Source organism: Bolinopsis microptera, chromosome 2 (assembly GCF_026151205.1).
Source record: "Bolinopsis microptera isolate Bmic1 chromosome 2, MBARI_Bmic_1.0, whole genome shotgun sequence".
NCBI lineage: Eukaryota > Metazoa > Ctenophora > Tentaculata > Lobata > Bolinopsidae > Bolinopsis > Bolinopsis microptera.
The window spans coordinates 13,124,166-13,144,184 of record NC_087073.1 but is presented as its reverse complement, the minus strand read 5'-3'; the positions used below and the strand labels follow the sequence as shown (position 1 = coordinate 13,144,184).

Sequence of the window (20,019 nt, the reverse complement as noted above, 5' to 3'; positions counted from 1 at the left end):
ATATTTTGATGAAATTTGTATCCACCAGCGCTGTCTGATTTGTTTTGATCGGTATGTTTTGATCGTTGATGCGGAATGCATGACATTTCTCATTTTGACGAAAGTTGTCATTTTGACCCCTTGCGTTGAGCCTGCATCACAAATAGGCCATATTGTTTTGATGAAAAATATTTTAATTTACAACATATTGTACACTGTAGAATAAAAGCTATGTAAAATTGTGTAAAGACTGGATGTGCATGTTGATCTTTAATGAATAACATAACAAATGGAAGAAATTGACGGGCCAAGAGGGAGCGAGGCTCCACCATCGTACGAACATGCCGTATCCTCAGGTAAAACCTCTAACCCTGTTACCTTTACCTACCACTCTGTTACCCCCCCCCCCCCCACTCTGTCATCCTCCCACTTTGTTACCCCTCCCCCACTCTGTTACCCCCACTCTGTTACTCCCACTCTGTTACCCCCTCCCACTCTGTCATCCTCCCACTCTGTTACCCCCACTCTGTTACCCCCACTCTGTTATCCCCACTCTGTCATCCTCCCACTCTGTTACCCCCACTCTGTTACCCCCACTCTGTTACCCCCACTCTGTTACTCCCACTCTGTTACACCCCCCCACTCTGTTACCCCCACTCTATTACCTCTCCCACTCTGTTATCCCCGCCACTCTATTACCTCTCCCACTCTGTTACCCCCACTCTGTTACCCCCACTCTGTCATCCTCCCACTCTGTTACCCCCCCCCCCCCCCCCCCCACTCTGTTACCCCCACTTTGTTACCCCCACTCTGTTACCCCCACTCTGTTACCCCCACTCTGTTACCCCCACTCTGTTACCCCCACTCTGTTACCCCCACTCTGTTACCCCCACTCTGTTACCCCCACTCTGTTACCCCCACTCTGTTACCCCCACTCTGTTACTCCCACTCTGTTACCCCCCCTCACTCTGTTACCCCCACTCTATTACCTCTCCCACTCTGTTACCCCCCCCACTCTATTACCTCTCACACTCTGTCACCCCCCACTCTATTACCTCTCCCACTCTATTACCTCTCCCACTCTGTTACCCCCGCTCTATTACCTCTCCCACTCTGTTACCCCCCACTCTATTACCTCTCCCACTCTGTTACCCCCCACTCTATTACCTCTCCCACTCTGTTAACCCCCTCCCCCCACTTTGTTACAATCCTACTCTGTTACCCCTCCTACCCTGTGGCATGTTATTTTCGTTTCCAATCACGTCTCCGTTAAATTTTCCCCAGCCATGTTTGTAAGTTTGTAATACCAATATAGAAATAGGGCACATTGATGGAGGTTATGTTTAAAATGAATATTTGGGTTTAGTGAACGACAAAGTGTGTTAATAAAATATGTTTTGAATTGAGACACGGTTGTTTTGGGTACCATACTTTGCTAATGGCTAAATGTCGATTGTTTGGGTTTCATGGGCAATTAGTCTTAACCGGAATTAACAACTCAAATTTGGAACAGCCTCAACATGAAGGTATGAATGTTTTAAATTGCATCCCTTCCATTTTGATATCTCTCCCATTCTACTACCCCCTCCCTCCCTGTAACTCAACATAAACGGTAACTCTGTTACATTTTCCACTTTTATTAATTATCTTATTTTGAATGTTATTCTTACAGATCAGGAGGACAATAATACACATCTCGACACACCAACACAAAAAGACAGTCAAACAGACTTACAAACTGAAAAGGAACTCCAGGCTGACCAAAATGAAATCACAAAAAACCCTACTGTCCAATTCGATGATGAATCAGAAAGGGTGAGTTTTAGTGGGGAGGTCCCCATGGAAACTGTCACAGTCCCCCCGCTAAAAGGTATCACAAAACCTCACATAACCATGCGTCTCTTCAAGAAGAGCCGACACGAGCGGTTCAACAACCTGATGGTTCCGAACGGCTGGTTTGTGGTGTCCTGTATAATGACTTCAGTCGGGATAGTTCTCCTCCCCTTCACCTTCTCCTTCAACATGTCCCCACATGTTGTGTATTTAGTGTATGTGCTCCTTTGTGCGGGGGTCATTCTGCTGGTTATGACCGCCCCAGCAGCACTAGCCGGGGTGGGGTGCTGTGTCAACTGCAAGTCTTTGTTTAGAAGATGTGCTATGAATTATTGCCCCAAAACGTGCACTTGTTGTATCGGATAACGTGATATCAGAATATTTAGGTTCGAGAACCCTTGTATTTCCTGGATAATGTTGACAAGACATGACTGATCCGACTAAGTTGATAATTGGTTTTAAGTCGCGTGCCAAGTGTAGTAACGGGTCTGAACTTCACCATGTCACAGATCAGCAACAAGTAGACAAGCGAACCCTGACAAAGCGACTGATTATGACACGAGACACGTCTGACACCTCCATCCGGAGACGTCTGAAACCACTATATCCCCAGGAAAATGTATACTGAGTCGCCACGAAAAGGCTCGGAGAGGGAGTATCGTCTGTTGGCTGGGAGCCCACCTATCTCACTTCTCAGAGGAGCAGCTGGATATTCTAGCTAGGTGTCCTGTAGACTTTACATCACCAGGTGGTGACGATCTTTTATCGCCAGGTGATATAACAATCAGACCTAATCAAAGGTGGGATAACTCCGAAGTAGGGTCAGCCCCCGATGCGATGTCGTGCCTCCGAACTCTGTGGATCAAAACGGAGAATGTTCTGGAACAGGAGAACTGTTGTAAAGTGCTCCTGGTTATTTCTCTAGCCAGTGCCATGTTGTCGGCTGTGTGCGCGGTGCTTTATCGGAGAACTGAGGCTACCTTCTGGGCCCTTTTAATGCTCATCTTCCTCATCTTAACTTCCTGGTCCTTCATTTTTAGAAGGAAAAGGAAACAAATCGACAGTATTTTGAACGATCTCAACTTAAACCACGAACCTTTGTTACCAGTACCACCATCATGATTCATGAAAAAATATAAATATGATTTTTAAGACTAGAATGTCTTGAAAGACAAAGAGAGCCATATTACTTCTATTTCAGTTAGAATTAGCAGTATTGTTTTTTAGTTTATAGTCACCATGTGAAGTTTTTAGCGAAACAAAAACCCTTTTATTTTTTTTGTTTTTAATTATCAATAGTGTAAATATGTACAACAGTTTTCCATTTCGAAACAATGATAAAACCCTATATTATTTAAAACGCAAGCAAATAAAACAGTGTTAAGAGTGTGAAATATTGACTGTGAATGGTACTAAAAGTTATATCTCCTGAACTACTGCACCCGGGTGCAGTGAAAGTCCCCTGATCGAGAATACAAGTCTTAGAGGGTCTAAACCGATGCTGATATGTGGAATTATAACACATCTGATAAACAATAGTCTCTCTTCCCTGACTCAAACTCACAGATTGTGTTCTACATCCACAGTAAGGGTTAGTTCCTCTCTTTAAAGATAAGAGATTAGTCTCGGGGATGGGACTGACAGTGTAGGAGGTGCCACAATCACACTGCCGGGGTATGGACAATGCCACGTTTATAGAGACAGAGAAGTCTCTCTCGTAGTGGGTGAACTCCTGACAACACTCCACTGCCCTGATTCTGTCCTGATGCTGTTCAGAGAGTAGACTGGTGTTGTACTCATAGTGGGTCTGAGGTTTAACGAGGGTGAAGAGGAATGCGTGCCAGAGGATGTGTATTAAGAGGGTTATAGTTCTGAGACTCTTGGAGAGGATGGAGAGGGGATGTGAGGCACTGGAAGTGGGGACGGGGGTTGGAGTTTGTAATTTGGAAGCGTTCGCGCACTCTCTGATGCACTCTACGTGTGTCTTCTTGGTGTAAACGCCTATTTTTATCAGTTCTTGTAGCAGGTAAGGGTGCTCCTCTCCAAGAAACTTGCTGGTCCTCTGAGATGGATCTTCAGCAATCATATACCCATTCTCATCAACTAGAGAAATCTCAGATTCGAGGTTTGGATCCGCTCGAGTCGATCTGAACACATTCTCTTTAAAACTATCCAACTCCATCTCGAATCCTGCTGCAGCAACCAGTTTTCCTCCTACTATAATTTTTTGTGTGACATTGATAGTTTCAAAATCGAAACAACCCCTTTTAGTTGGTAATCCTACATAGTACGTCACATCAGTCAAGTTCTTCATGACCTTTGCAAACGGTGACAACGATTTAAGATCTGATCTATCAGTTGAGTTCCACTGTTTGTTGTCGAAGAAAACCAGCCCATTATACGTTATAACGTATCTCCCTAGAATGTTCAGATCTGGAGATTTGAGGAAAGATTCCCTGAATTGGTCGGAAATAATCAAATCGGTGAGCACTGAGAATATTTTGGTATTACAGTAAGAGCTCCTCTCAAACTTAAACTCATCGTTGATATGATCGGTATCCATACCCCTCAACAACCTGTGAATAACCTGAGACTCATTACAGCTGAACTTGTGTAGTTTTGTAAGGATCCCATAATTGTCCCGCCAGTCTCTAATCGGCGTCTAATTTGGCTGAGAGAGATGGTGGGGGTATCCACTACCCTGTATTCCACAGGATAGTCGGTGTAGCTGATAGCCAGACTGAAGGGGGTCCCTTCCACTTTAGCAGTTTGGTATGTTATATCCTGAAAGAACATGAATCTCGGTGACAACAAGTTGGACGTGCATTCATCAGCTAATGTCATAGTCTGAGTGGTTGCTAATGTCACTAAGGGTAACCCTGCAGGGATACATAGTCCTTATCCGGCACTGCAATTTCCGTTACCCTTAGTGGAACCTGTCTTGGTTTTTACTGCTAACTTCAAAAAGGAAGATATATCTTAGGACAGACTGGGTGGTTACACTCACCCAGCTAAACATCAGAAAACAGATGTTTTCTTTGTACTATGGTCGCGTAAAGAAATCCCTAAATGAGCTCATTCGTCTCTCTCAATCAGTGGTATTTCAAACACAGAAAACCGACTAAACTGTACGACTGAGTAGTCATTTGAGAGGCGCATATCTCATTGATTGACAGAAAACTGACCTGTATGGTGTTGGAGCCTCTTATTTTGGACTGGACACTGAAGAGACCCCGGGTCTTCACAGTGGCATGCTCCTGTTGCATCATTTTCTCTTCTAGCAAGCGCAGATCCTGAAACAGCAGGGATATAATGTAAAAAGGTGCAATCAAAGAGATTATCCCCTCATTAAGCAAGGCTAACGTTCTGGTAAAAATGTAGAATAATTCTCGATAGTTGCCGCCGGTGGTAGGGGAGGCCCCGAGGCAGGGGTCGGGATCTTGGTTAAGCCCTTGTGAAGATCTCGGTCGAGCCCTGATCGCCAATGTAAGAATTTAAAATTAAAATTGAACTCCAGGAAACTTAAAACAATTATATATTTAATGTGTTTTAATGCACGAAACTCACCTCCTTGCCCTCAGCACTGTACTGAAAGTCCTGAAGTTTTGTGGTTACATCGCTCCAGGCATACTCCTCAAGTTTATCGTGGTGTATGGGGTACCCTTTATTATTGATGAGAATCAGAGCGGTGTTCAAGGGGAGGGTGCTGCTTGCTTTTGTTATAATGGCGTCTGTTTTAAAGTCTAGACCAACTACACCTGTGAATGTATTTAGCTTTCAGATGTCTATTTTAAATTTTTTAGCCCTTGTTCTTTGTTAAGATGGCTCATGAAATTGTAAAATGTCCATATTCAGATACACGGTCTGCTACTAACAATGGTAAAAATAATTATTTTTCTAAGCCCTCTCAACCGTCCCGGTGGTTAGATAACGTAAATAACGTAAATAGTGGTAAGTAATGTACGATGTGTGATTCTAATTCTGGTAACTATGTTTTGATTTTATTATAATCATCCTCTTGGGTCTAACTATTAGGGATTATACTGAAATTAACACTGGTGACTAATGGTTAATGAGCTGCAAATTTAGAGTAATCTTATTTGATAGAAGATTAGAAGTAGAACTCTGATTTAATGTGACTTAATTATCACTGGATATTAGTAAAGGTACTAAGAACGAGTTTCAGCGACAATTCTGCATTCATTATAGTTGTGAGTCTTATAACTAAAATTAATGAAAGAAACACTAACGGAAGCTTAAAAGATCTGAAAATTGTTGAAGAAGAAGTGCCCAAGAAGTCTACTTCTCCGGAAAGGGGAATGTTAAGTTTCCGGCCTAAGAAAACTCATAAAATCAGGGCTCTACCGTAAAGTGATAAAATACCCTGCGATACATACCAAGAAAAGAGACACTGTTCTTGAACTCTATTTCAGTGACGATTCTCTCGCTGAGGGAGGTGGCTACCACTACTGGCAGAGTAACCGTGACTACAAAACCAAATCCATTCAGGTCCTTGTAAACGTTACTCCACGTGGGTCTTATCTCCTCATTATAAAGGTGCATCGTCTCCGCCTGTAAGGACATTATAGAGTACAGTAGGTGTAACATGGAAGGTGTAACATGGTAGGTGTAACACTAACAGTAGGTGTAACATCGAGTGTAACATCGAGTGTAACATCGAGTGTAACATCAAGATCAAGATGTGTGACAGTGAGTGTGACAGTAGGTGTAACATTGAGTGTAACATCGAGTGTAACATCAAGTGTAACAGTGAGTGTGACAGTAGCTGTAACAGTAGGTGTAACACTAACAGTAGGTGTAACAGTGAGTGTGACAGTAGATGTAACAGTGAGTGTGACAGTAGGTGTAACAGTAGGTGTAACACTAACAGTAGGTGTAACACTAACAGTAGGTGTAACAGTAGGTGTAACACTAACAGTAGATGTAACAGTGAGTGTGACAGTAGCTGTAACAGTAGGTGTAACACTAACAGTAGGTGTAACACTAACAGTAGGTGTAACAGTAGGTGTAACAGTAGGTGTAACAGTAGGTTTAACAGAGTTATAGTTGCGTGGATAAAACTCTGCATAAAAGCTCTCTTTCGACTAGTGCAGTGAAATAATCATACTGTCGTCATTGCTCTAACCATGAGAGCCCTTGCGCTTGCAGTGGCGCCCGCCATTCGGGGGAAACAAGTGCGTCACGCAGTGGCGCGAAAGCACATGGTTGGGTGAACCGTCGTCATGCAGTAGAATGGAGGTCTGATGATGGTGGAGTGGTTGCAATAATACACTTTTGGCATTGGGTTGATATTTTGGGAGTAATTTGCAAAGTTCTGCATCCACAAATAAATGAGTGCAGACTCAGCTGTCCTAATTAGTATAATCGCTATAAGTAAATTGTCTGCAGAAATTTACGCGGGACAATTATTCCTTCAAATTGACTGGAAGCTGTGCTAAAAGTTAGAGCCTTGGTCCTCTAATCATTTCATTTACCGGCCTTAATTCTGTAAATGGAAATACCAAATTCTATGAATATAGAATCGATTTAAAAATTTAAATAGGTCTTTGGTAACGGCTCTAACGTTCGATCTAAACAACTTGTTTGAATAACGTTTAACAGTTGTTCTATGAAAACTTATGAATTCAGAATTATGTGCAGAAAATTTTCACGATTTTGATGAGATATCGGAGAATGTTGCAGTAATACCAACCGCAGCTACAGCTACCACATTTTATTTTGATTTTATGATCAGAAGTAACAGTCACTGTCATCTTGAATTAATTCTTACGTTTGGAGAGGTATAGACAATGTAAAGGTTATAATCTAACTATAGTTTAAATTAGATTCTTTCACGAAAACCGGAGGTCCTGTATAGCTACAGACTCGTGATCAGAGTCTGCCCATTTATGTAGTAGACAACAATATCATTTGGTTATGGAAATTATATTTCTTTCTAGACGGAGCCCTTCCTTTAAACGATCTTACGAAAGTTTGGCTTATCTCTGCGAAAATCTTGGAGGAAGTTAAAATTCCGGCTAAATTCCTCATATTTATGAATTCTGAGAATTGAGCGAACCGTTACTGTCAAAGAGCAATGATTGTAATCATGATTCATGCTGACTTCATTTGACAGTCAAATACAAAGAAATTAATGTCACATAATTATTGTAAATTCTGAACGTTTGAAATACTTTCATACTTTGATTCTGCCAAATTCACCAAAATCAAAATTAAGTTGTCATCGAAGAAGTTGTAAATGCGTAGAGCTCAATAGGGATTTAATCTTATAGCAGGCTAAGTTGTCATGAATTTATTAACATTATTATTACTCTGATGAGTGATCTAAAATTATTCAGCTGATTTATTTCCTGGAGATCTTTAAAATTTAAAAATTAAATTTTTAGGTTACATCAAAGATCAGACACAGTATAATGTATGATATATTGTATGATGTGTAAAGTTATATTGTATGATGTGTATCATACCTGTACGATGTTTTGAAGAGCATTTCCAATCTGTCCAAAGTAGAGAATCTTCTTGTAAACCCCATTATAAAGACAAGCTAACTTATCCAGCTTGTCTTGAAATAGACCCTCGTTCCGTTTAAAGGAGAAGACGTACACTCTGACACTTCTCTCCGGATCGTACTGAGCTATCACTTTCTGTGGGAGAAACCTGTGCTGTCACTATTGGTATTACTGAGTTGACTGTTCATAAGTTAACGACAGTTATTAATAAATTAGGTGATGCAAACTAAACCAAAATCATAATAAACGTCAGTGATAATGGGGAAGAGGCGCAACTTTGTTTTGACTCATGACATGATGATCACACATAATCTCATTGTTTGATCTTGCGAAATGATCAAACAACCTCTGCTTACATTCCGTCACGTGACACAGCTACCTTCCCCTGCTTACATACCGTCATCTATTATTAACTTTAGAACATGAGACCTGGAGACTTGTTAGCAGCTTGCAACTTTGAAAGCATGCACCGATCAGAATGATGAGAATGTTGGGGTGGAGATGAAAATAGAAAGCCACCTCATATCTGGTAGTTAACAAAGTGTATAAACGTCAAGATATCACGTATCCACTTACGTCAAGATCCTGTGAGGTCTCATCACTGAAGATGACCATGACTCTGCGGCACCCCGCCGTCAGCCCCGCCTCCTTGCTTCTCTGGTAACTCTGGAACGCCATCATGATCCCCTGCGTCCAGTTGCTGGTCCCGGACGGAGGAAAGTCATCAATTACTGCTGTCAGTCGCTTCTTTACAGCGAGTTCTGCCCTCTGGAGCAGACCATTACAGGTCAGGTATCGAGCTGGGGAAGAGGGTGATGTTAGAATTGATAGATAATATGAGGTTAGATATAATAAATATGTGAGGATTCATGATAGATATAATAGATATATGAGATTAAATATAATAGATATGTGAGGTTAGATGTAATAGATATGTTAGTTTAGATGTAATAGATATGTGAGGTTAGATATAATAGATATGTGAGTTTAGATATAATAAATATGTGAGGATAGATATAATACTATAATAGATATGTGAGGTTAGATGTAATAGATATGTTAGTTTAGATATAATAGGTATGCTAGGTTAGATGTAATAGATATGTGATGTAAGATATAATAAATAATAAATGTATGTGATGTTAGATAATATAATATACATGATCTGGAGTCGTTTCTACCAGTGACAAGTCACGGGCAGTTTTGTGGAACTGATAATCAGCTGTGCGCAGAGCAATTTACGTGCTAATCACTGTTTGTTCGTGAGCAATTAATTGACTGTTTCCTGTTACTGTCAGCAAGATATTAGACATATTCACCTTGCTTGACGGTAGAAATTGTTTAATTCAGGGCAATTATTCATGCTCACATTCTGACACAGTCTGACGTAAATATTGAGTAAATTTTCACTAGATTCTGAAATCTGATCTACACTCTAATTCCTAATCCTTTTAGAATTCGTAACAAATAACAATTAGGTCGTCTACGTAACATAGTGAAATATGCAACAAACTCAGATATGCAACAACATTACCTGACGTTCCAACTCCAATAGCAGCAACAAAATCAGAGTCTGATAGGATGAGCTCGATCATCTTCCTGGCTGTAGTTTTCAGTAGCTTTGAAGGAAACCCCTCCAGACTCCCACTAGTATCTATAAGAAGCACGACATCCTTAGGACACCCTATACCCTCATTGTACCAGGGTCTGTGCCGAACATCGAAAGTAAACCTCTGTTTCTCCTCGATAAAAGAAGCTGGGTAACTTCTCATAATCCCTTGAGGGGTCCCCAAGTACTGCCAGAATATGTTGACTGGTTTGTGGTGGTAGTTCTCGGTAAAGGCCTGGTTTAACCCCTTGGTCCACTGAATAGTGTTCTTTACATCAGTCCAGTTTGGGAACACGTCTATGGGCAGGTTAACAGCCGAGTAAGACAAACTAACGTTCCCTTTATACCTGTTAATCCAGGTTACAGGGAGATGAGACCCATTAGTTGAACTGATAGGGTCTGTGAAGGCGTTCCAGAACGAATTCTCCAGGGTTTTTGACCATGTGTGTTTCTGATACGCCTGTTCGGCTGTTTTCTGAATGTTTCTGATAGCACTGGACGCTTCACTGAACTCCTTAGTTGTGACATCCGCTACATGAGCTATAATCTGGTCCTGATCCGCAGGTACACTCTTAGTTCTTTTATATGCGTTCTTGATAACATCAGGGTTGATTACTTTGTGAAACAGTTCCACGAGTTGCAGCTTGACATCTAGGTCGCAGCGAGAAGCCAGCCAGCAAAACGCAGCCAACAACACAAGATGTCTCATGGTATGGACTGAAATAACCGCAGAGAGACGTTTTTGTAAAGTAGTTTACCAGGTAGCAAGCACCAGACAGGTAGTTGATTTCCACTAACAATACTGTCTTGAACCACCGGGGGAGAGCTGTAGTCTAGGTTATTCTGTGCAGCCTGTAACACAGGTTGTATACAGAGAGTCTAGTGGTTCAATAAAGGGTTTGTACCACGTGACACGGTGCCCGCTCTGTCCATTTGGTGTGTTTGTGTGGGAGAGTAGAGAGATAGAGGAAATGTAGGCGGTCACTGTACCACCACTAGCGTGTACTACAACAGAAATCGTCTAGGAAGATCTAAGAAGAAGATTACGGTTTATTATTATTAATTATCAGATGTCCGAAGAAAACCTTCAATTTATCAACAACATCACACTGCGCTTCCTTGTGTGGACAGGATACTCAATTAATCCTGTTTAGGGTGATGTGTCTTAGATATAATCCATTATCCGGATCAAAATACACGGGAACACGGGATTGCAGCAAAGTACAGTTACTTTTCTTAATTATTGTGTTTACTATTCATGATTTGTAGGCCAAGTTGATTAGGAGATTGATAGTCGAGTAATTAGCTAGAGCACTCGACCTCGCAAGTCCGGCTTCAGCACTACGCTCGGAACAAAAGGCTGAACTGAAAATAATGACGATTAATGCCTTCAATTTAGAATTTAACCAATTTTGAGAACGGAATAGGCTAAAATTCTATTGAAAATAATTATGTGCGTGCCTTGGACGTACGATAAAGCCATATAGAGACCACAACCTCACGGCCAATAAAACTCGTTAATTCACCCAGTCGGCATTACACCAAATAAAGAGAACTGAGTCACAATCTCTGAAAACGGTTCGATAGAATATTGCCGAGTCTCCACGTAATGTACCGCAACCGAGCCGTAACCGAGCCCTTACTCATCAACCGCAGTTGCTGTTCGCGGAAAACGATTTAAAACTGTCAGCATGCGATGGGAAATCTTTGGGTTTGGCCTAGTGTATCTGGGACTTCGCTGGAACTCTGCTGTTAATTCTTTTGTAACATGAGGATCATGGATCTTCTTGACGTACTTCCTGACTCAGAAACTCAGGAATGACTGTAAGTCTTATTAATTTCGACGTATAAAAGTAATCGTTTTTACTTTGTTTACAATCGTTATTAGAGTAATAATCGTGATAATAGGTATTGTGTATACGGAAATGTGAAAAAATTTCTTGCACATTTTCAACTCTGAGCATATCATGTCAGTAGTTAGTGTTTTCTGTTGATTTTCTCGTATCTCTCCAGCCAATTTCAAACATGTGCGCTTGCAATGTTTTAATCTAATTAGGCAATTATTTATTTGATTCGACATCATTTCTTTTTTACTCGCCGCAAAACTAATGGGTTTTGATTTCCGACCGGTATAAAACAAATGGGTTTCGATTTCCGATTGGTATAAAACTATAACCGTTAGAAACGTCTAGCAATGCCACGTGATGTTTTCTGTCTGCCTAAGAAATGACCTGGCTCGCTGTGATAACTGAAGATTCTAGCTGCTTCCCAGAGTCTTTATCTCAAAACGACCGCATCTAAAAGTCTTTGGCAGCTGATTTCTATTAAAATGAACTTAAGAAAATTAGCCCTAACCACTGGATGCGGCTTAATGTTGCTCTGTGTACTAACCAGTAAGTGAAACCTCTTAACCCGGATATACCAGCTTATCTGCAGTGGAACTCCTCAGAGTTTGGTAAAAATTTAAACTTGCTCGTCTCTAAATCCACAGAAATCAAGCAGCTTGGGCAGTCTCGCCGTCTTGGCGTAAGATTTGAGTGACAACAATTAATCGAAACAGCTAGTGTACCTAAAAAGTGATCGCTTGTGAAGATTTAAATGCAAACCTTCGGACAAATCGACCAGTCGGTTGGCTGATGTCCTCAAATCGGGTTCAAAAGCGATTTTTGATTTGTTAACCAGATCAAAAGCTTTATTGGCTTTAATAAAATGATGAATGGCCGAAACACAGATCAAAAGCTTGTTTAGATTGTTTGCAAAATATGTGATGGAACTGCCGCAGGAAATAAGTATTCAAAATAAAGTGACAAATAAACGGAGCTGATATCAACGTGTTGTCACAAAAATTAAACTCGGTTTAAGTCAGGCGTAGATAAACTAATAATGTCATAATTAAACCATAATAATTAACGTTAACCCATAATAATTAACGTTAACCCATAATAATTAACGTTAACCCAACTTATTGAACTCACGTTATAGCTCACGCCCGGCCCCACTGCCATTATAATACAGCTGTCAATTATGTGAAAGCGCATGACTAACTGCGGTATAAATGCGGTATAACTGCGGTTCATTTGCAGGTAATCTAGCGGCCGGGACACAGTACTGTGACTGCACCAACATCTACAAAGCCGCCTTGCCGAACGGCTCTCACTGTGCAGATGACACCACCTTTAATACATGGACTTTGAACTGTGATCCTAAGGTTAGCAATCGCATTGTTAACTAACATAATACTATTCATTAATTAAAAGTATGCCAATTAAATGTAACGAATATGCAAGCACCACCATATGAAATGAAATGAAAAGAAGTGAAATAGCTGGATAAGATTTGTGAATGCAGTGATTAGTGAGAAACAGTGCCATTCTATTTAATTCATAATTGAGATGAAAAAGCTGCAGTTAATTCCACTTAGATAAAACTATAGCCTGATTAAATCTTTATTCACGCCCGATCATCTCTATCAAATGAACCCTTGGATTTACTGATTGTGTTTAAAGCTGCTGACTTAGGACGAGCACAATCGGCAGTGCTGGTAAACTAGCAAATCATTACTCTGTACGTCTGCGAACACTCCCAGAAGCACTGCTCATAATACTATAACAGTCTTATCCTGACATTCACGATGCATTTTATTGCGATTCAATAATGCACGTTTATACGATTTTTTATCAAGATTCAGAAAACGATGCAAGTTCAACGGATAGTCAACCCAACTGCGTATCTCAAGACATAATATTACAATTATTGTGCCAAGCCCACCTTTCTCCTTTAATTGCGAATTCGATTTCGAAATTGTAACCGCGATACATGCACATACTAAACGCATGTGCGGCTGAATTACCCCACCTAGCCTAGTTGCAGCTAACAGGTGGAATAATGAAATGTAACCCGGATTCTGCTTTTAGTCCATTATAACCTGGGATAGTGTAACAATACTACAGTACCGGCCCGTACTATCCTAGAGCTACAGAGTGTACTGTGGTAATTAAAACTACCACAATTAGCCATCTCCCCCATTATCCCATTATGGCGCCCATTAGAGCCCATTATAATGTGTTGCTACAGACCAATGATTAGGGGCTATAATTAGGGTCTTTAAGGCTCTGTTTAAGAGACTGGATTGGATTGCGGGGGAATCAGGAACGCAACATCACCCGTGCCGGTTCCACTGGACGTTTCAGCGACTGAAACCTGATGGACCGTTGTCTCTATTCAGTAGTATCATTGGCTCAGTATTGTCTGGTACATGTGTCCATTGCCTCCATTCCTTGGTGCTGACTGCATTTGGCACAACTAAAGAGACTAGTGAAGATTTCTCCGGTGAGTTAATAAGGTTTAATTAACCATTGATTGAACTGTTTCAATGTTTTCAGCCAGCTGAAGAAAATAAGGAAGAGGAAAAAACCGGAGAGCGGAAACGAAAAAGAGATGGAGAAACTGAAGAGAAAACAGAAGAAAAAGCAGAGGAAACATCAACAGTAAACAAAACTGCAGTCGCCCTGCAGTTGGAGGAATACAAGGCTAAGATCCACAACTACACGGCCTACAACTCTACTCTTTACCCCTTAAAGTAGGTGCAGCCGGTTTGCCTTATTTCATGCTATCGGCCCTCAGTTTTCTGGCCTTTTGCTTTTCCCACCCTAACTGTTTTTCGTTAAACAAGGACTATTTTGAGTCGGAAAACTTAAGGCCGATAAAGTACAGTAATTCCACTTTAGGTTTGGGGATGAGAGGAAAATTCTGAAATGAACATAATCGCATATTATCTATACTATCAGCAAATTCGTTCATTACGAACAGCGAAAATCATGAATATAAGAAAATGGATGAAACAGAATATTTATAAGGGTACGGTAAGAGACCCACATGTGGTTGCTAGACCAAAGTGATGTGCCTATAACAAGATTTAGAGCTCAATAAATCAGACAATAGAGGAAATAAATAATGGGAATTATGAATAATACTATTTCGGTAATCATGAACAGTACTTGGTCGCCCACTGCTCTATTAAGACCCGTTTTGTATATTTTGCATTTTAATAGGCTGTAAAACTGGTTGTGCATGACTCCACGTGCCGCTCCCGCACCCACGTGCCACCCTCCCTCCCCTCCCTGATCGCGTCCTCTTCCAGCTCCACCTGCTCCTGCAACTGCACAGACTATTGGATCTGGGGTAACGGTACTAACTCAACCTCTATCAACAAGATTACGGACTCTGCTACTTCCATCGGGGACGATGGGACAGTATCCCTGAACCAAACCATAGTAACAACCACAACAACAGTAAACAACGCAGTCACAGAGGTAGTGGTGAACACTACCATCACCAAGGACACCACCTCCGCAGGCACCACCACCAGAACCTCCACAGAGACCAATATCACCTCCACCGTAACAGGGGACGTGACAGGGAGGGGCGTGGCCTGGAGCACGTGCAATGTCCCCATCCCAGACGTTATAGGACTCCAGTGCTACAACTGTCTGTTTATCCCCAGTATGAACTACAGTGCGTGTCTGGACCCCAACAAGGTTAGTCTCTAACACTCCCTCTTTTCTCTTTCAGCTCCACCTGCCAGTGTAACTGTACGTACGGCGCTTACACCAACGACACAATCTACTTCAACGATGCAAACCAAACTGTCACAACGACAAAAGTAACAGAGGGTACCACTAAAGAAGGGGAAGCAACAGTGGTGACCAAAGTTACTGTCAACAACAACCAGCTGATAGAAGGGTGGTGGAAGATAAACTCCACAACAACAACCACCGTTACCACGACAACTACTGGGGGTATCACCCAGGAGACAGTTGCCAGTGAGACCAAGGCTGATAACGTGTCCAGTCACTGGTTAGAAGTTATCACAGTGGTGGGGCAGTGTCCCGCCCCGGAGGTTATAGGGCTGCAATGTTATAATTGTCTCTTTATACCCAGTATGAACTACAGTGTGTGTCTAGATCCTAATAAAGTGAGATATGAGGATCCTAACATTTCATTATCTACTTTAACTTTGTTAACCTTTTATTCTCTGATTTTCAAAATTTAATATTTCATGATACATGCCTGTTAGTGTAATATGTATGTGCATAATGTACATTATAATTAGTAATATACTAGTAAGCTAGAATCACTGACCAGAACGCCTAATTTCAGAATTGCCCATACAAGTGTTCCAAGACAGTGTACAACTATATTGGAATAGACTACTTCGTCTCTACCTGCTACAATGATTCCAGTGAGTATAACTGATTAAACTTTTCTCCTCTATTGTGGAGCCCCACGTGTAATCCCTGCAACATCCTGATGACGTAGCCTGGGTCTAGTTCGTTAGAATGGTACGGTAACACTGACAACATGTTTAAGATCTGGCTATTACACAACGGGACAGACAGGTGGGGGTGACAGTTAAAGTTCCTCCACTACTTGTTTATTAATAAAACAGCAGCGGACTCCTGCACGCTACCGAGACACTCTGTTCACTTAAGTTTAACAAGGCAGACGACTTGGTGGATTTAGTGGCAAAACTTTGCAAAGTTATTTTACCTCACTTGTTCATAGTTTTCTGGGAGAGGGACAATGCTCCCGTCAAATTTTAACGAAATGTTAAATTCTGTAACATGTGCTCAACTAAAACAAACTCGTAATGAATCTATATTATTTCATTGGAAACAAATGTTATGAAAAGAGTTTTAAAGGCTAGTTTCTGTTTTAAACCGTTCACTTAAAGTCCGATAAGTTATTCCGTAACGTTAAAGCACAAATAATTACATCAAATTACATCTAATGACATTACCCTCTTGGCGTAGATTGGCGTCAATTCATGATTATACATATTTTTAGCATATTTACTCGACATCTTAAGTCCATGATGACGCGCTCCTCTGTAGATTTAGAAGTTGCAACAGACATAGTATGTAATACAGTAAAACCCCGATTTACCGCGCCCCGATATAATACCGCAAAAACCCGATTTACCGCGGCCATTTCCTTTCCCCAAATAGAGCTTAAAATACATAATATACCCCGATTAACCAGTTCCAAAAAACCCCGATTTACCGCGGTTGTTTCCTTTCTCCCAAACTCCGCGTTAAATCGGGGTTTTACTGTATTATGACATTATGTAACATTAATGGCTCGTACGTGTAGTCACACTTTGGTTCCGAAGTTCTGGACCTTCAAGAAGTGTAGTCACAATCTGTTCTGGGCTCGCCCAGCGAGACTAATTGATGTTATTGTCGGTAATCAGCGAGACTGGCGCCCAGTACAGACACGCAGAAACATCTCTTTACCGTTAATGAGAGTGCGCATTCCACTGCTGGCTAGTTATCATCTGACGGTTAAACTGTAAAGCTTCACTCGGTTATGACAAGGGATTATAGCTACTTCTAACGATTTTTTCCGATTTTGCAGCAAAAAAGCACGTACAAAACGTTCCAATGAACGTCTAGATCATAAATTGTTAACAAATATTAGGAGACAATCTGCATTATTATATAATAATTAATTTTAAATAGTTCAGCACGATCAAGTTATTACTATTAACTGAATTTTTGTTAAATTACTGTGAATTAAAGTTAAAATATTCTTTGTAAATCAGCACGTATAACATGAAAAGCAAAATATAGAATAAAACCTGATCTCTAAACTATAATTTCAGCACCTAACGACTGCAGAGTAGGTATCACAGACCCCAACAAGACCGTGTCCAACCAATCCTGTGCTGCTGAAGTGTGTGACACTGACTGGTGCAACACGTATGTTCCTCTAGCAGGACTCAAACTCTCCCCTAACTTCCTCCTAATCCTGGTACTGGTACTGGTGACGGCGTGTTGTCAGTGGTACTACCGTGGTACTGGTACTTCATGACACCGCCAGTGCAGAACTTTAATCAGATTTTTAAAATATAATTTGATGCAGGAGATGGACTGAATGGAGAGGATGTTGATCCAACATCCCTCCCATTCAGTTGAAGGACTGCGGAGATACTAGGGAGATAGATGTTATAAAACCTTGAAATGTTGACCGTTAATGCTTCCAGCAAGACTTACTTACGAATATTATTATGAACCATCCAATTGTGTTTCAGAGGTTAATTAATACTCAAATTTATTTGAATTGATTTTGTAATCTAGCTTAGTGTTTATACTACAATTTTCAATTTCTAATTTTGAAATATGATGTGGTTTTAGTTCAACATTCAACGATCCAAATCTGCACTAAAAATAGAATATTACAAACTATTTTCTGCAGAATACCCACTCCAGGAAAATATTGAAAAAACTATAAAAAGTTAAAACTAAAGAGAGATTGCAGGTATTTGTATTGATAAAACAATGTCACCCCACCTTGTTATGCACGATTACTGTACAGTAGGGAAGTTTAATTCTAAATCTAATTATAACTTTTCCATCGGATTCCTGAATCGTACAAAATCAAACTTGATTGTTCATGCCATGCATGAAAATGGACGGCTAAACGAAAGTCAGTTTAATAACTAAAGATGAATCACGGTTTATTTTTAGCCTGAACATGAACAGTATGATGGAATTTACTTTGGCTCAAACGGTATTCTGCTGATCTAAGAGGGCAAATTTAGAGCGTTATGTCCTAAACCTTAGTGAGACCAACATTTTTAATTCTATCATTATATTACATATTCTTAAGACCTTTTCCGCGACAACAAGAAATACAGTTACATTTTTTATGTGGGCTGAATGTCCCGATCGATGATCGCGTCTGATATTATATTATTGGTTATTAATCTATTAATGTAAGCTGCCAGAAATACTGTACAAATTTTCACTACCAAATATTTTACCGAGAGAGAGAGAGAGAGAGAGAGAGAGAGAGAGAGAGAGAGAGAGAGAGAGAGAGAGAGAGAGAGAGAGAGAGAGAGAGAGAGAGAGAGAGAGAGAGAGAGAGAGAGAGAGAGAGAGAACAGCATCTATCGTTCTTGGACTCGTAGTTACATATATAGCTAAAATATAACATAATTATCTGATGACAATTAAATCGATTAATTACACCATGTCATATAATAACAGTAAAAACTTTTTTACTGCTAATGCAATGTTGCTGCATAATTTTTTTTCATTTAAATTGTAGATATATACGAATTTTCATTTAGAAACATGCTTAGGTTATTTGTTTCGAGTTTTATTTGGAAACACCCAATTTTTTTCATTTTATTGAAACAGGGGTATAACGAAAGAAGATACCAAATATTTAGTTATTTACGACATTCTTAAGTGGACAAAAATTGGGTGCATCCAATTAGTCGTACAATTAAAAATAAATTTATAATAAAACTGCTTGAATTCGAAAGATAGAAGATTAGTAGGTACATAGTTTAATGCAATAAAGAGATAAAAGACTGGTCCATGATCATGATATAAATGATTATAGTATAAAACATATGCTGAGCATTAAAAAACCTTACTCAACGAAAAGTACTGCAAAATCAAGTAATAGTAAAAATCGAATTAAATATGCTTTCCACTACTAATATATAAGTTAATTAAATAGTTTTTGGCAATAATGGGAATAAAACCTTGGATATTTGAAGCTTTTCAAAAAATAACTATCATTCACAACTTTTAGAAATCAGCACGGAAAAAAAGAAACCTTTTTAAAAATAATTACAGAACATCATTAAGATTTGTTTTAGAGAGACAAGGTTCTTTATATTGAGCGACTCAAACAAAGGTATCTAAAAGACGTTGACTAGACTCTCCCTCTCCACTAAGGGTGTCTAATTCTCGGTCAGTATCTACCATTACCTCGGAATCAGTTTCTGAATCTCCGCCATCCTCTCCTTTCTTTTTATCCTTAGCCTCTCCAAAGTATCTGAGACCCAGATAAACCAAAACACAGACAATGAAAAACAGTACTGGAACGATGATGACGGTGATTTTAGTTGCCAAATCCTCATCAATGAATGATTTTACCATATAAGCATACATCAACATTATCAACCCAAAGCTACCGATGAACAAAAATTTGATCGGGAATCTTTTGGGAATGAGGTGACACATTTGTGGCTGTAGAGTGTATGCCAATAGA

The 20,019-nt window shown here is 40.2% G+C and overlaps 2 protein-coding genes across 2 annotated transcripts in view; both read right to left on the bottom strand.

Moving 5' to 3' along the window:
• Positions 1-20,019, bottom strand: part of LOC134826600 (myophilin-like) — a 105,575-nt gene that overhangs the window by 63,097 nt on the left and 22,459 nt on the right. The gene's annotated exons all lie outside the window — the stretch shown is intronic.
• On the bottom strand, positions 3,100-11,051 carry LOC134826592 (voltage-dependent calcium channel subunit alpha-2/delta-2-like). The gene is made up of 7 exons (XM_063839021.1): positions 9,877-11,051; positions 8,919-9,142; positions 8,301-8,477; positions 6,210-6,384; positions 5,380-5,570; positions 4,998-5,105; positions 3,100-4,596 (listed from the first exon to the last, which is right to left on the bottom strand). The coding sequence occupies exons 1-7, from the start codon at positions 10,658-10,660 to the stop codon at positions 4,381-4,383; spliced, it is 1,875 nt and encodes a 624-aa protein (XP_063695091.1). The 5' UTR covers positions 10,661-11,051; the 3' UTR covers positions 3,100-4,380.

Coding starts and splice junctions, on each gene's coding strand:
- LOC134826592 (XM_063839021.1), bottom strand. CDS start 10,660: ATGAGACATCTTGTGTTGTTGGCTGCGTTTTGCTGGCTGGCTTCTCGC. Junction 8,478..8,918: donor AGACCTCACAGGATCTTGAC/GTAAGTGGATAC, acceptor TTTCTCCCACAG/AAAGTGATAGCTCAGTACGA. Junction 5,106..5,379: donor ACAGTGCTGAGGGCAAGGAG/GTGAGTTTCGTG, acceptor CTGCTGTTTCAG/GATCTGCGCTTGCTAGAAGA.